The sequence below is a fragment of the Gorilla gorilla genome, chromosome 9, assembly GCF_029281585.2.
Source record: "Gorilla gorilla gorilla isolate KB3781 chromosome 9, NHGRI_mGorGor1-v2.1_pri, whole genome shotgun sequence".
In the NCBI taxonomy this organism is placed as follows: Eukaryota; Metazoa; Chordata; class Mammalia; order Primates; family Hominidae; genus Gorilla; species Gorilla gorilla.
The window spans coordinates 63,166,988-63,181,156 of NC_073233.2; the positions used below are offsets into that span (position 1 = coordinate 63,166,988).

General features: G+C 35.3%; 1 protein-coding gene across 1 annotated transcript; it reads left to right on the forward strand.

The window, feature by feature from the left end:
* The first annotated feature begins 11,315 nt into the window (after positions 1 to 11,315).
* LOC115936295 (olfactory receptor 4C16-like) lies at positions 11,316 to 12,248 on the forward strand. Its single transcript, XM_031016448.2, has one exon. It carries the CDS (start codon positions 11,316 to 11,318, stop codon positions 12,246 to 12,248), a length of 933 nt encoding a protein of 310 aa, XP_030872308.2.
* Positions 12,249 to 14,169: the final 1,921 nt, after the last annotated feature.

Sequence of the window (14,169 nt, forward strand, 5' to 3'; positions counted from 1 at the left end):
CATACCATGGAAAACCACTCATTCCTAAAAAATCATGTCTTTTGCAGCAACTGGAATGAAACTGGAGGAACTTATTTTAAATGAAGTCACTCAGGAATGGACAACCAAATGTCTCATGTTCTCCGGTATAAGTTGGAGCTATGAGCTATGGGTACACGAAGGCATACAGAGTGGTTTAATGAACTCTAGAGACTCAGAAGTAGGGAGGATAGATGGCAGGGTGAGAGATTAAAAACTACTGTTTGGGTACAATGTATACACTACTCAGGTGATGTGTGCAGTAAAATCCTAGACTTCACTGCTATGCAATTCATCCATGAACCAAAAACCATTTGTACCCCTATAGCTATTGAAATTAATATATATATATATATAATATGAATTTCATATACCTTAAAAGATTATATGTGTGTGTGGAACACCCACAAATATTATAAAATTATCAGATGTTTTTATTAATGTTTGAGGCAAGAAGATAATAAAGCATTCCATTCATTAGCAATAATTGTGATATGTTAAAAAAAAGTGAAGAAAGGAAAAAAATGAACAATTTTATTTTGCATTGTGACCATATTCATGCTCGTTACTGAAATGATTTAGTGTCAGTTGCAGCTGTGTTTGTCATGTCTGTGTTCACTTTTGGAAAGAGGTTAGTATTATCACTATTTATACTATACAAATGTTAATCTGGTTAATGTTTGCTATCCAAAAGGAAACCAAAGTGAAAAAAAAACAAAAACAAAGGAGGAGATACTCTTTCCAAGATACATCTGTAATGTTCATCAATATTTGGAAGTGGATATTCATATATTGGCAATGACTCTTCTTTCCAAAACTAATTTATAATACTGCTATGCAGATTGGACAGGATAACCTAAACAGTTGTATCCCTGAAGGGCAGAGACAACAGAAATGACACTGATGTAGGCATTTAGCTCTTCAGACTTTCAAATGAAGTCTAAGCTGATAGATGATTTTGGTTGAGTACCAGGGCTAAAGCTGATCTTCAGAGCATCTCTATTTAAAAGTCCTTAGCCAGGTACTCAAATTTGAGAAACAATTGTCTACACATTAAAAAGGTACCCTCAGGTTCCATGTATATAAACAATGGAAACATCCAAAGACACACAAGTCTTGAGTAAGAATGGAGCTTTTCCCATGCTCTCTGTGACAGGAAGGAAAGAAGAGTGATCTTAGGAAGATGCTCTGTTCAAAAGCAGAGAGTTGGCGTAAACTCGTATGGAGAAAAAGAATGGGCCTCAGTTGCAGTTCTTGACTAGCCAGGGCATTAGAGACAGAAACACCATGAAAATGGCTAATGTGATAAGTTTAGAGAATCTTTTACTCTGTTGGGGGAATTGGGACCTACTCGTAGGGACCATTTTTGGTATTTCAATAATGGGATTAAGCACTGAATCTTCTTGCCAAGAAACCATTGGCTGACAGAAGTTGTCACTGGGGAGCTGATAAACAACAGTGCCTGTTAGAGTGGAAGCAGTATCAGTAGCAAACATTCTGAATAGTTAAAGCATTACATCAGGCTTGGAGACCAACAGACCATGTTGGAAGCAGATATTGACAATTTTACCATATATCCCAGGGAATGCATTTTTTCCTTTGCTGCTTCATGAGCTAAAATTGTGTTCCTTTGCTGCTTCATGAGCTGAGATTGTGTTCCTTTGCTGCTTTATGGGCTGAGATTGTGTTCCAAGGAATCTGTAAACAAGGCTGATCTAAAGAATACATCATTGTCATGACCTCAGCATAGCTCCTGGCACCAAGAAATTACACCCTGAGAAACATGACACATGCAATCAATCTTAATACATTATCTAAAGAAATTATATTGGGTTTTAAATTATGAAGTAGGATGAAGATATCTTTATCTTTGAGGCAAAAATATCTGCAGACAGTGTGCCAGGAGAAGGCAACAGTTCCATTAAAAACTCATGGACATTTGCCTCTGCTAGCCTGTGCAAGTCTTTATTTTTTTAACTTATTTATTTACTTATTTATTTTCCCACTATAAACAGATGTTGGTCATCTTTAATTGATGCCATTACGTTGGAGTGGAAGAAAATATTTTTATAAATATGGTTTTTATTAATAGAAAAAATAATCTTATGGCTCAGATCTAACTTTCTAGATCACATATTTTAATACTATTTAATAAGTAAAGCAATGTTTATGCCTCAAAGGAACTATTTCTTTTACCAGATATCAGTCTATTTAGTGTTCAAGAAATTTTAGTCTAAATATGACACAGATCAAGTGACTAAGTATTGACATTTTAAAATTGACATTTTAAAAAGAAGCCCATGTTTTTTGTGGATTGTCAATTTATTCATGCACCTAATTAAAACAACAATAACAAAATACAGCATTCTTCAAATTAATTTTTTAAATCATACTGTAGAGGTTTTAGGGTCTGTTCACAAATATTCCATGTAATGGAATATTTGAGGGTTTTTTTTTTGGCATATGAGATTGCATTTCCTGTACCTCTTATGAAGATGTCATACTATTATCCTGCAAAAATAAATGTTGGCACATCCTGTAATGCATTCCTACCAATTGCATTCCAAGGGACGTGTTAAAAAATGCTCATAGTTGCACTGTTCATAGTAGTCAAATATTCACTGATAGGATAATGATTAAGCACATTTTTAAATTATAACACAGTAGAATGTGGTATAGAAGTGAAAACGATTCAACAACATTCAACAATGGAAAAAAACTTAGTAACTTAAGGTTGAGGGAAAAAATTTTTAAAGCTCCTTAAGTTTTTTCATATAGTATGATAAATTGTGTACAAGTCTAAACCAAGGAAAAATAAAAAATTCATATCTGAGAAAGATAACTTACCTTTAAGAAGTAAGGTAGCTATACATTAAAAGATCAGGACATTGTTTACATTTAGAGTGAGGCAGGGAGCAGGATAGGAAAGGAGTTAAAAATAGATTTAGTAATTGGTAATGTTTTAATTTGGGGGATAGAAAGTTTACAAGTATTTGTTGTACTACATAAATAAAGGTAGAAAAATCAATATAGATAAAGGAGTTTGGAAATACATGAACTCTACAGTTGACATCTTATTAGTAATAGAACTGTTTTCTTCTACTTGTTTGTTGTCTCTGCTTTCTTCTGTGTTGGCTCCATTTTTTATCAGGGTCTTTACTCCTGGTAAGATTATAGGCAGAGTTGTGGGTCTGCTCTTTCAGAAACTCTTTTAGGAAAAAAGAACCAGCATTATGCAATATATCCATGTAACAAACTTGCACACATACCCCCTGAAAATAAAGATTTTTAAAAAAGAACAACTTTTCCCAATAGTTCAAACAAAAGTACTAAGTCTGCATTTCATTTGCTGCTGGATTCCTGACCTGATCATTACAGCTTTGGAGATAAGTTTTCTGATGATCAAACTGGAGTCATATTAACATTCTTGGGAGATACCATTACCCAGACCTTACATACTAAAAACAGACAGGTTGTGATTTTTCAGAGGAATATCAGGGTTCAGATATCCAAGAAGGAGGATGGATTCCTCTCAGTCATGGAGAGGGCCCACTGATGCAGTTTTTAAAACTCATCTTCAGCCATCATTATGAGACAGGGCAGGTGTATCTGCGAAACTATTTAGATATTGCACAGCAAAGCAGCAAATGTCCTGCAAAGGGTTGAACGCATCCTCCTTATTAATACTACATTCCACACTACATCAAGAAAATTACCACATTTCTATTATGGGGGACAACCTAACATTTTTTATGTTCCATGATATCTCCCAGTGCTGTAGATAGTGCTAGTGTTGTAGGACTTTCTCCTTAGTTCAGCAAAATACGGGGTCCTTGTCCTGCGGCCAGGAGAGATTAGGCTCACAGACACTTTGAAGGGTTAGAAAAATCGAATTTTTTGGGCAAAAAGGGAAACAGGAACTCTCAGCAGAGCGAGAGTCCTGCTAGTAAAGGCTTCCCACCTTGCAGATTGAATCCCAGGTACCACCCAGGAAGAGGAAGAGCCAGGCCGCTCCTCCTCCCTGCAGAGGGGTGAGCTTCCCAAGGCTCTACTCCAGTACACATTCCTCTCAGTGTGCAGGCTGGTAGGAGGTTCTTCAGGCACCCTTTTCTACTTGGCTGTCTAACTAGTAACAATCTATGAAAGGGATTCCTCGAGGAGTATTTTTGGTGTCCCATGATCAAACTTCATTTCTGTTAGCAAATAGAAATAAATAATGCCCTTCTACATTAGTGGCCTCGGTGTAGCTCCAAAAGAACTATTTGCTAATTTCTATTAGCAAATAGAAATAAACAATGTCCTTCTACGTTAGTGGCCTCAGTGTAGTTCCAAAAGAAACAGAAGAGTTTATTTTATTGAACACTATAGAGGTAGTTTTTCAGAAAAGATAATTATACTTTGTGACTCAGATTCTTTTTCGATTTGATTTGCTTTGCTTTATTTATTCATTTACTTACTAAACTCTTGATTATTAATTGTATACTAGAAATTGTGGTTTATAAATGCTTACTGTGGTAGCTATGGTAGAGAACAAGATACTCATGATCCCTACCTTCAGTAAGTGCTTATAATTTATAGAACATGCTAAGAGTTTGAGGAATAAACAAGGATTCTTTCCTGGTTTCTAGCCTTATGTAAACTTTTTCTATTTTGAAGTTCTGGCCTTATGTAAACTTTGTCTATTTTAAAGTTCTTTAGTCATTAATCACTTGGGTCAGGACTTGTATGTGTGTGAGTTCATGGTTCTAGTGCTCCTGTGGTCTAACGCAAAAGCTCATAAACTTCTTTCTGAACGTATACTCTTTTGGATTCCATATGGCTACTCTTTCATTAGTTTATCACGATTCTTTGAACATGCATCTTGATATCCTTCAGAGATTCTTTCATGTGTTTGTGTAACCCTCCATCTTGTTGGCTCCATTCTGTAATCTCTCTAGATGTTTTCTTTGGGTAACTGCAAACAAACAAATAATTTAAGCTGTCATTTATAAATAATAATTTCCAAATCCAGTTCTGCAGTACTGACTTGGAATTCATACTTAAAAAAACCAACTGTCTACTGAACATTTTCACTTGTCAATCCCTTGGCTACCTGAATTTCAACCTGTCCTTTTTGCTTTAATTCTAAGATCCTCAATCTGAGACACTATTGCTTAGCCATGAGAAATGTCTTTTATCATTATCACTTTCTGGTACTCTCCGGTCTTCAGTTTAGGCTAGTGTAAGGAAAATGTGTGGAAAGAGGAAAAAAAATCACAGAATAAAAGTCATTCATACAAATATTAATATTCAACTTACTAAATATGTAACCAGGGCAAGCTGCTTAGTTTCTGTGAGTTTTGGTTTTCTCTCACATGAAATGTCATTGTTAACACCTATATCATGGAAGAACTGTGAATTTAAAGATATAACAGGTAAAATGGCAAGCACAGAGCCTAGTATATATAATGTATTCAATAAATATTTGGTGAAGTAATATTATTTCAATAAAATATATTTCTTCATGAATGTTTTTTACTAAAATGAAATAGTAAATCAAATGGAAATAAATTTGAAAAAAAATGAAATTTGGTGCTCATCACACATATCAATCCTCAGACCACTTGCTATAAATATTTGGGGGTTGTCTATAGACCACAGAAGAGAATCTCTACTTTCAGAGCTGCACTCTGCCTTCCCTGGACTGTACTTGGAAATATATGTTACAAGTGTGTTACAGGAGAGAGAAAAGTCTGTTTCCTAATTCAGGGAATGGTGGCTTAGGGCGCTGGGTGAGAGCAGAGTTAATGTCTTGCTGATCCACCTTTTTTATAACCAGTAACATTGTTTTTGATTCTTCTTGTTTTCTATTACCCTCTCCATCACCCAGTTTATTTCTTCTCTTTTTCACCAGTACTTTTGGTGTGCCTAACATAACTAACACCTCCATACCCTTCTTCATGTGGATATGAGAAGGGTTAATTTGTTATTATAGGCTAAATAGACAAAACAAAAGTGAAATATGATTATCAAAAGAAGAGAAACTTTAGGGAATAATTCTCTCTAGGATGCTAATCTCTTATGTCATTATGCGTTAAACTATTCCCTTAAGGTTGCAGAAAGAAACATTTAAAATAAATTTTATAGGAAGGCTACTTTCCAAAAGGAATGGACAGACAACACTAAGACAGTCTTCTAACAGGTAAGATTATTTTCATCTTTGAGAGCTCAGAGAATTATCACTACAAATTAATTCAAAATAATTTAAAAATATATTTTTATATTTCTCATAACTATACAGTTCCCACATCCTCTGAAAATGGAAGAGGGGGAAAAATAACCTAAATTTTTAAAATTTACTGTTAATATAGGAAATAAATGGAATGAAATATTATCTCTGGAACAAAATGATCTTTTGAACTCAACAAATATTTTATGAGCACAAGCCATGTGAAAAGCCATCATTGTGTGGGGAGAGAAGAAGGCATTTCATGTCTCAAGTTTTATTACAATTTCTTGAAATGGCAGAGTAAATAAAAGCTCACTATTTTTTTTAAGGCAAGCCATTGGGGAAAGGTAAGTCTTCACAAAGAGCTGACAGGTACTAGAAGCTTAGAAGAAATTATGTCTGATAAATAATTAGAGAAAAGGTTAATATAGAAAGTGACCTTGACAAAATTTCCAGAGAATGCCAGATTTTTCATATCCAAATGACAGATTTGAAGAAAATATTGTCTATCACAACATAGAATTTTTACTACTTGCTTGTTTTGAAAGTGATATCATAAGAGTACAATTTGAAATCGGTACACATCTGAAATTTACTATGAAAAGTTAAATAATCCTCAGAAAATATTCAGAGTAAGCATGAAAACATGGAGGCTAAATGTTATACAGCAAAGGTGAAAGATAATGTGCTATATATGTGGTAGGGACATTGCTCAAAATATTTTGGGTAAGAAAATCTTCCTTGCTTTGCTCAATATGCCCAACCTCTTTCCACATGTCATCTTATCTATCCATGCCCCACCAGAATGCTCCTGCTCTCTGTAGAGGATAATTTGGAAAGAGGGACATTTAGACGGTAATTTCATATCATTTGGGGCAACCAGATACAGGAAGCATAAATAATGGATATTAAATTTGATGATGACTTTTGATTCTCTGGCCAGATTATTTTGAAGGGCATTCCTTGATTGGATAGCAGAAATCGTGAGACTCAGTTATATATAGGAAGAAACTCAAGGAGAGTAGATTATACCACACCTGAATTTAAGAATTTAGGGGATACAGCAGCTTGGGACAACCTGTTTTATTTACTGTAAGAATGGTAAATTATGCAGAGAAATGAGTGAGGATAAGAATTCTCTCAAATATAGAAGTCTAGTATAACTAATTTAGGGAGGGTTGAGTGGTTTAAGAGATTCCTTAAGGAAAACAATGCTTCTCACCATGGCCTCTGCAATACCATATAGAAGCATAGGAGGAGCCTCCTAACCTTGGATTCCACTCCCATCTGTCCACCGTTTCCTGGTTGCTTTTCTTTTAAATCTTCTCTGTTACCTCCAACATCAATACATTGTCTGTTTACCATTGTTTTAACCAGTGTAGCTAGCCATTCTAAAGTTGGCTAATCTTGTTTGAAGAGTTGGAGAGAGTGCAGTAGTTATTAGAACATGTGCTGTATTACTGGTCATGCTTTGTCTCCAGACCATTGTAACCCCCTTTTGTGTCTGATTCCTTTGAGAATTTGTTGAAAGGTGTTAGCACTCCTCTGCAAAGAAAATGGATGTAGAGTCATACACATAGACATGTACGAAGTGTGCATCAGTATCAGAAGGCTATGAAAAACATCAAGGCTCTCCTTGCATCCCTTAAGAGCCAAGAATTCATATAAAGAAAAAAACCCGGAGAAATAGGAACACTTTTACACTGTTGGTGGGACTGTAAACTAGTTCAACCATTGTGGAAGTCAGTGTGGCAATTCCTCAGGGATCTAGAACTGGAAATACCATTTGACCCAGCTATCCCATTACTGGGTATATACCCAAAGGACTATAAATCATGCTGCTATAAAGACACATGCACACTCATGTTTATTGCAGCATTATTCACAATAGCAAAGATTTGGAACCAACCCAAATGTCCAACAATGATATACTGGATTAAGAAAATGTGGCACATATACACCATGGAATACTATGCAGCCATAAAAAATGATGAGTTCATGTCCTTTGTAGGGACATGGATGAAATTGGAAATCATCATTCTCAGTAAACTATCGCAAGAACAAACAACCAAACACCGCATATTCTCACTCATAGGTGGGAATTGAACAATGAGATCACATGGACACAGGAAGAGGAACATCACACTCTGGAGACTGTTGTGGGGTGGGGGGTGGGGGGAGGGATAGCATTGGGAGATATACCTAATGCTAGATGACGAGTTAGTGGGTGCAGCGCATCAGCATGGCACATGTATACATATGTAACTAACCTGCACAATGTGCACATGTACCCTAAAACTTAAAGTATAATAATAAAAAAAAGAAAAGAAAAGAAAAATTCACCCACATAAAAAAAAAATCCCAACAAATTCTTGAAATGATCATTTTCATGGGAGTCAGAGTCCAATAGTCTTTCTTGTTCGTGTGATGCCATGCAGAGTACATCTTCTACTCCAGGTCATGGAGCTAATTCATTGAGTTATCTGAAATTGATCTCAGCCTTTTTTTTTTTTTTTTTTGCTTTTTAATTGAGGAAGATATTTGTCAGTCTACTATTCATAATACATAGAAATCTCCAATAAGTAATATATGGACGTGTTTTGCCATCAGAATAGTACTGAAATAATTAGATGTTAATATTACATTTTTAGTGGAAGAGAGAATGTTCAATTACAAAACACTAAGTACTATTAGCAATAGCAAAACAATAGCACAGAAAGCAAAACAAAACAAACCACTAAGCACCTACATTATACTAGACATTGGGTTTGGTACAGTGGAGAATAATATCCAGAGAACACATAGCTTTCCAGTATTCTTATTCTAGGATGGAAGCTAAGCATCCACAATAGAGTTTAAGCAATTAAATGTAATAGCATAAGGAAAGAATAAGAGAATAATTGAAAAGCAGCAGAAAGAATTTCCTTTATCACAAGGCAATTTTTGAAGGCTGCTTAGATGAAGTTTCTTCACAGTTGTGTTTTGAAATTTTGCAATAGTTGAAGTAGCTAGAAATGGAAAGGAATTCCAGGGAAGAACACAGATACCGATTATTGACTAAACTGTTGAGTAAATATTTGATGAGGACCTATAATTATTACCAAGTTAATTACATTACATATTTGTAATCCTTAATTTATCTAAAAAACTTTATGTCCAAATATATAATGTAAATAATATAGACTATCTAGAGAATGGATAGTCTACTGGGATTGCTGATATACAGAACAAAGATTGCACCATTCAATGAGTGCTGAAAGTCATAAACTATTAGAGGTGAAAACTTCTTCTACATTATCAGGCCTCCAAAACCTACCACATTTTCAAGTACAAATATTTAATGATGGATCACCCTTTTAAATGAATAAAGGAAAAAATGAGCTTATTGTAATAATTAAAATACCAATTCAGTTTCCTTATAGTTTAAGATACTTTTCCAAGATTACAGAGTCCAAAGAGGGAGATATATATATATATATAAAATATATAAAATATATATTACAGAGTCCAAAGAGTCCAAAGATCTATATCTATATCTATACTTTTTTATCCTTAGCATGCCAAAGTGAATAACTTCATCTGACCCTTTCTTGGGAGTATTTTTTTATTTGGAGGAAGACAAGGGACATTTCAAATCTTTTGAGGAGAAGAAGGAGAGGAATCTAGAGAGAGGAAGAAGTATATACAAAGGGAATTTTGTGTCTGTATTGCCTATTCTGTTTTCGCCAACTTTTAACTTTCATCAATGTTTTGAAGGTATTGATTGAATTTTGGAGAAATACAATGGACTTCCAGACTATATTTAAATAAATTACATTTTGGCTTATATTTCTACTTGCATATATGTACTGTCTAGTGTCATCTTGACAATAAAAATCTAGAGAAACTTTGTTCTTGAATCAGAAGACTTGTGATAATATTTGTTTCCATATTTTTTAAAAAATAAATCTTCATGGGGAAAAGTGACATTGCAAAGTTGAAGAAGCATTGACTTCTCCAGGACAGAAAATAAATTAAATGAAGAAGGCAGTTAGTATCTATTCTCTCTTCTCTAAAACCATGTCACCCTTTTTCTTCCAAATCTCCGCTCTATTCCAGGAATATATGGTTTTTGAATATCTGGATAAGGAAAACTCTACTGGAGATTACAAACATGATCTGGTTCAATGATAACCCTTCAAACCACCCCAGTTATAAAGTGCTTTTCTGTTTCCATTATTCAAGTTTTTAGCCTAAATCATCAAAACAAACAATTGAGTAGTAATACTGTACACCACCCTCATTTTATTTAAATGTAATCTCAGGGACTCTGAGTGTACTAGGGGTGCTTTCAATAAACCAGAGGAAGAAAATTAGAAAGGGGAATATTAAAGAGATAACCAATTTTCAAAGAACATTCATTTATGTTTATTAGTATATGTCAGTACTAAATATTATAAGGATACATCAAGTTAGCAACAGATTATTTAGAGGCTATAAGTGTTTTCTCTTTTTATAACCTGTAATATCTGGGAGAAATTTTGCAGAGAAGTGGAGCATGCTAAGTATTCATAAATAACATATCTATATAAATATATATAATGAATATATAATGTATAAACTATGTATTAATAAGTGTGGTGGTGGTGGTGTAGGATTTCATATCATAAAACTCCAAGAGCAGTTAAATATATCTTAAATGTTGAGTGATACACAATGCAAAAAATGGGCCTGTATATTTATTGAAAATGAAAAAAATGAAGTTAATATTAAAATACATCCATACTTCTTACATTTACCTTCATTTAATTGAAAAAATTAATCAGAATGATGTCAAAGCTAACCAAGGCTTCTACCTGAAGAATGCTATAGCAAGGTATCATGTTCATAAGCATATCTGAGAATCATAATAACCCTGTGGTCATTAAAATTAGGAAACAATGTGTTGAAGTGACTTATTAAAAAACCATCAACAGAATGTATCTGATAAGAAATATTTAATTTTGCATAAAATATTCCATAACATCACATAGCACAGCATAAATTAATTTTGGTATTTTTTACAGATAAACCTTTTCACACTTGCTCCTTCACCTCACTCACGAAAACCATGCAACTGAATAATAATGTGACTGAGTTCATTCTGCTTGGATTGACACAGGATCCTTTTTGGAAGAAAATAGTGTTTGTTATTTTTTTGCTTCTCTACTTGGGAACATTGTTGGGTAACTTGCTAATTATTATTACCGTCAAGACCAGCCAGGCACTTAAGAACCCAATGTATTTCTTCCTCTTCTACTTATCCTTATCTGATACTTGCCTCTCTACTTCCGTAGCCCCTAGAATAATTGTGGATGCCCATTTGAAGACGACAACTATCGCCTTCAGCGAGTGCATGATCCAAGTCTTTTCAGCCCATTTCTTTGGCTGCCTGGAGATCCTCATCCTTATCCTCATGGCTGTTGATCACTATGTGGCCATCTGTAAGCCCTTGCACTACATGACCATCATGAGCCACCAGGTCTGTGGTGTGTTGATGACTGTGGCCTGGGTGGGATCCTGTGTGCATTCTTTAGCTCAGATTTTTCTTGCCCTGAGTTTGCCTTTCTGTGGCCCCAATGTGATCAATCACTATTTCTGTGACTTGCAGCCCTTGTTGAAACTAGCCTGTTCAGATACCTATGTGGTTAACCTACTCCCGGTTTCCAACAGTGGGGCCATTTGTACAGTGGGTTTTGTCATACTGATGTTCTCCTATGTCATCATCTTGCATTCTCTGAGAAACCACAGTGCTGAAGGGAGAAAGAAAGCCCTTTCCACCTGTGTGTCCCACATCACTGTGGTCATCTTGTTCTTTGGACCTTGCATATTTATATACACACGCCCCGCAACCACATTCCCAATGGATAAAATGATAGCTGTATTTTATACACTTGGAACACCTTTGCTCAACCCTCTGATTTATACACTGAGGAATACAGAAGTGAAAAGTGCCATGAGGAAGCTTTGGAGCAAGAAATTGTTTGCAGATGGCAAAAGATAAATGAAGGTTTCAAATCCTTCTTTATAGTTTGGAGTGACCTAGAAGAAATCGATAGAGAATATTGTCTTTTTCTTGTTGATTTAATGTAATGCTGTCTTGGTGCATGAGGGTTAGCTCCCTTGGGAAAAGAGACAGTGTGGACAAATATTAGGTCTGAAGTTTGCCTGTTCCTCTGCGTGTTGACTTCTGGAATTCCTTGCTAATAGTTACCCATCTACATACCAACAGTCCAATAGGTTTTCCCTCTTCTTAATGGTTTTCTTTATTAGACAGGTTGGATTCTTCATATGTCATGATCGACTTAGTTGTTCTTCCTGACTCAACAGGAAGTACCATATTTCAATAAATGTAGAAGCTTCATGTTGTAAGAGGCAGTGTATATGACCTAGGTAATCTCCCTTTCAAGTCTTTGAGCTCTATGCTGAAATCATTCCATAAATTTACCTAGATTCTTCTAGAACCATGACAGAACACAGAAAGAAAATTTACCCTTCTGAGAGTTCTTGATCTTGAGAAGACTCTCACAGTTGGTGTTGTAGTCATATAATTATTCTTTTTGTATAATAAAAGAGACCTTTTGTCTCTTTTATTAACTTGTGTGTTCTGTGCTAAAAGCAAATGTGTTATGATGGAAAATTATGGTGTCTCAATCACAGCTCCTTTTCCTGAGTACTTTATATTTAATTTGATTATAGAAATGTTGGCACTAGGTAAATGCATAGTTCTCTCTCTTCATTTAGAGAGAATAAAATAAACTCACTTTTACATAACAAGTACAAAAATACTGAGTGACTGACCAAGAATACCAAAAAACCTTTTGGTGTTCATAGTCATCTCTGTGAGGAGTTGGGATGTTGTATTTGGTATTCAGTATATGGGTTGAACAGTTGAACACTGAACTGATGCCTGTTATATGGTGTGGAGTCCCCATTTGCCTAACATACATTATTCTTAGACCCAAGGGGTGAAAGTGAAGTGTTTACCATTGTCAGCATTCCCAGGAACTCACTTTTAGATCCTTAATTTCACCAGGATATATGTCCTGGTTTCTGGAGAGGAAAACACATTTGCCAGGAAAGCAGTAGAAACCCAGTAAGAAGCACAAAATAGCACTCCTTATACAAGTAAATCAGCAGGTAAAAAAGAGTTACTGTTCTGGCTGGGAAGATGGTTTTCTTTGTTGGGAGTAGCTACAGCTATTAGTATAGATTAGGACAGAGATGACTGTTTCCAGAACACAGAGAATGTAGTGGAAACTCTCTTTAGCACTTGCACACCCAAAGATAACTGTAACTGGACAATTGTTGCAATTATAGCTCCACAGTAACAAGGTAACTAGGGAGCAGATTCTTGTAGACAAAGTTTTCAATCACCGCACAACACGAACAAGACAAATTAACTGAAATGATGGCTAAGGGTGAGTTAAATATAGAATGGGTGGTGGAAAAGAGGGAGGTTTTATATCAGCTATGGTTCTGGGAATTGCTGGAGAAATAAGGAATATATCTTAGTTCTATGTCCTTCTTCAGGTCTAGTTTACAAAACATGACTGGTCATAATCTTAAGGGCATTTTCAGTTACCACCTCCCAGATTCTGGCCACATGCTCAGTTGAGAACGCTGGCTGCTACCATGCTCATCTCATCCTCTCACACTGCCAGCTGCTTTGGTGTTCCCTTGGAGAGGACTGTATTCTGATATGGTCTCCAGTATGTCTGCTGTGGAGAGCACACTTATGTCCAATCCGACTAGACCCTGGGGATTCATTTGCAAGTGCTGCTATGGAAAGATAGTCAGGGTACATTTTTTTCATAAAGGAGAAAGTTATGAGACAATGTTTATACTCTTTATTTCTGTGAATATAAATACAGCATTAATTAGAAAATATATGTAAATACAGGTGTAAGATTTTTTCAGTAGAA

Coding starts and splice junctions, on each gene's coding strand:
- LOC115936295 (XM_031016448.2), top strand. CDS start 11,316: ATGCAACTGAATAATAATGTGACTGAGTTCATTCTGCTTGGATTGACA.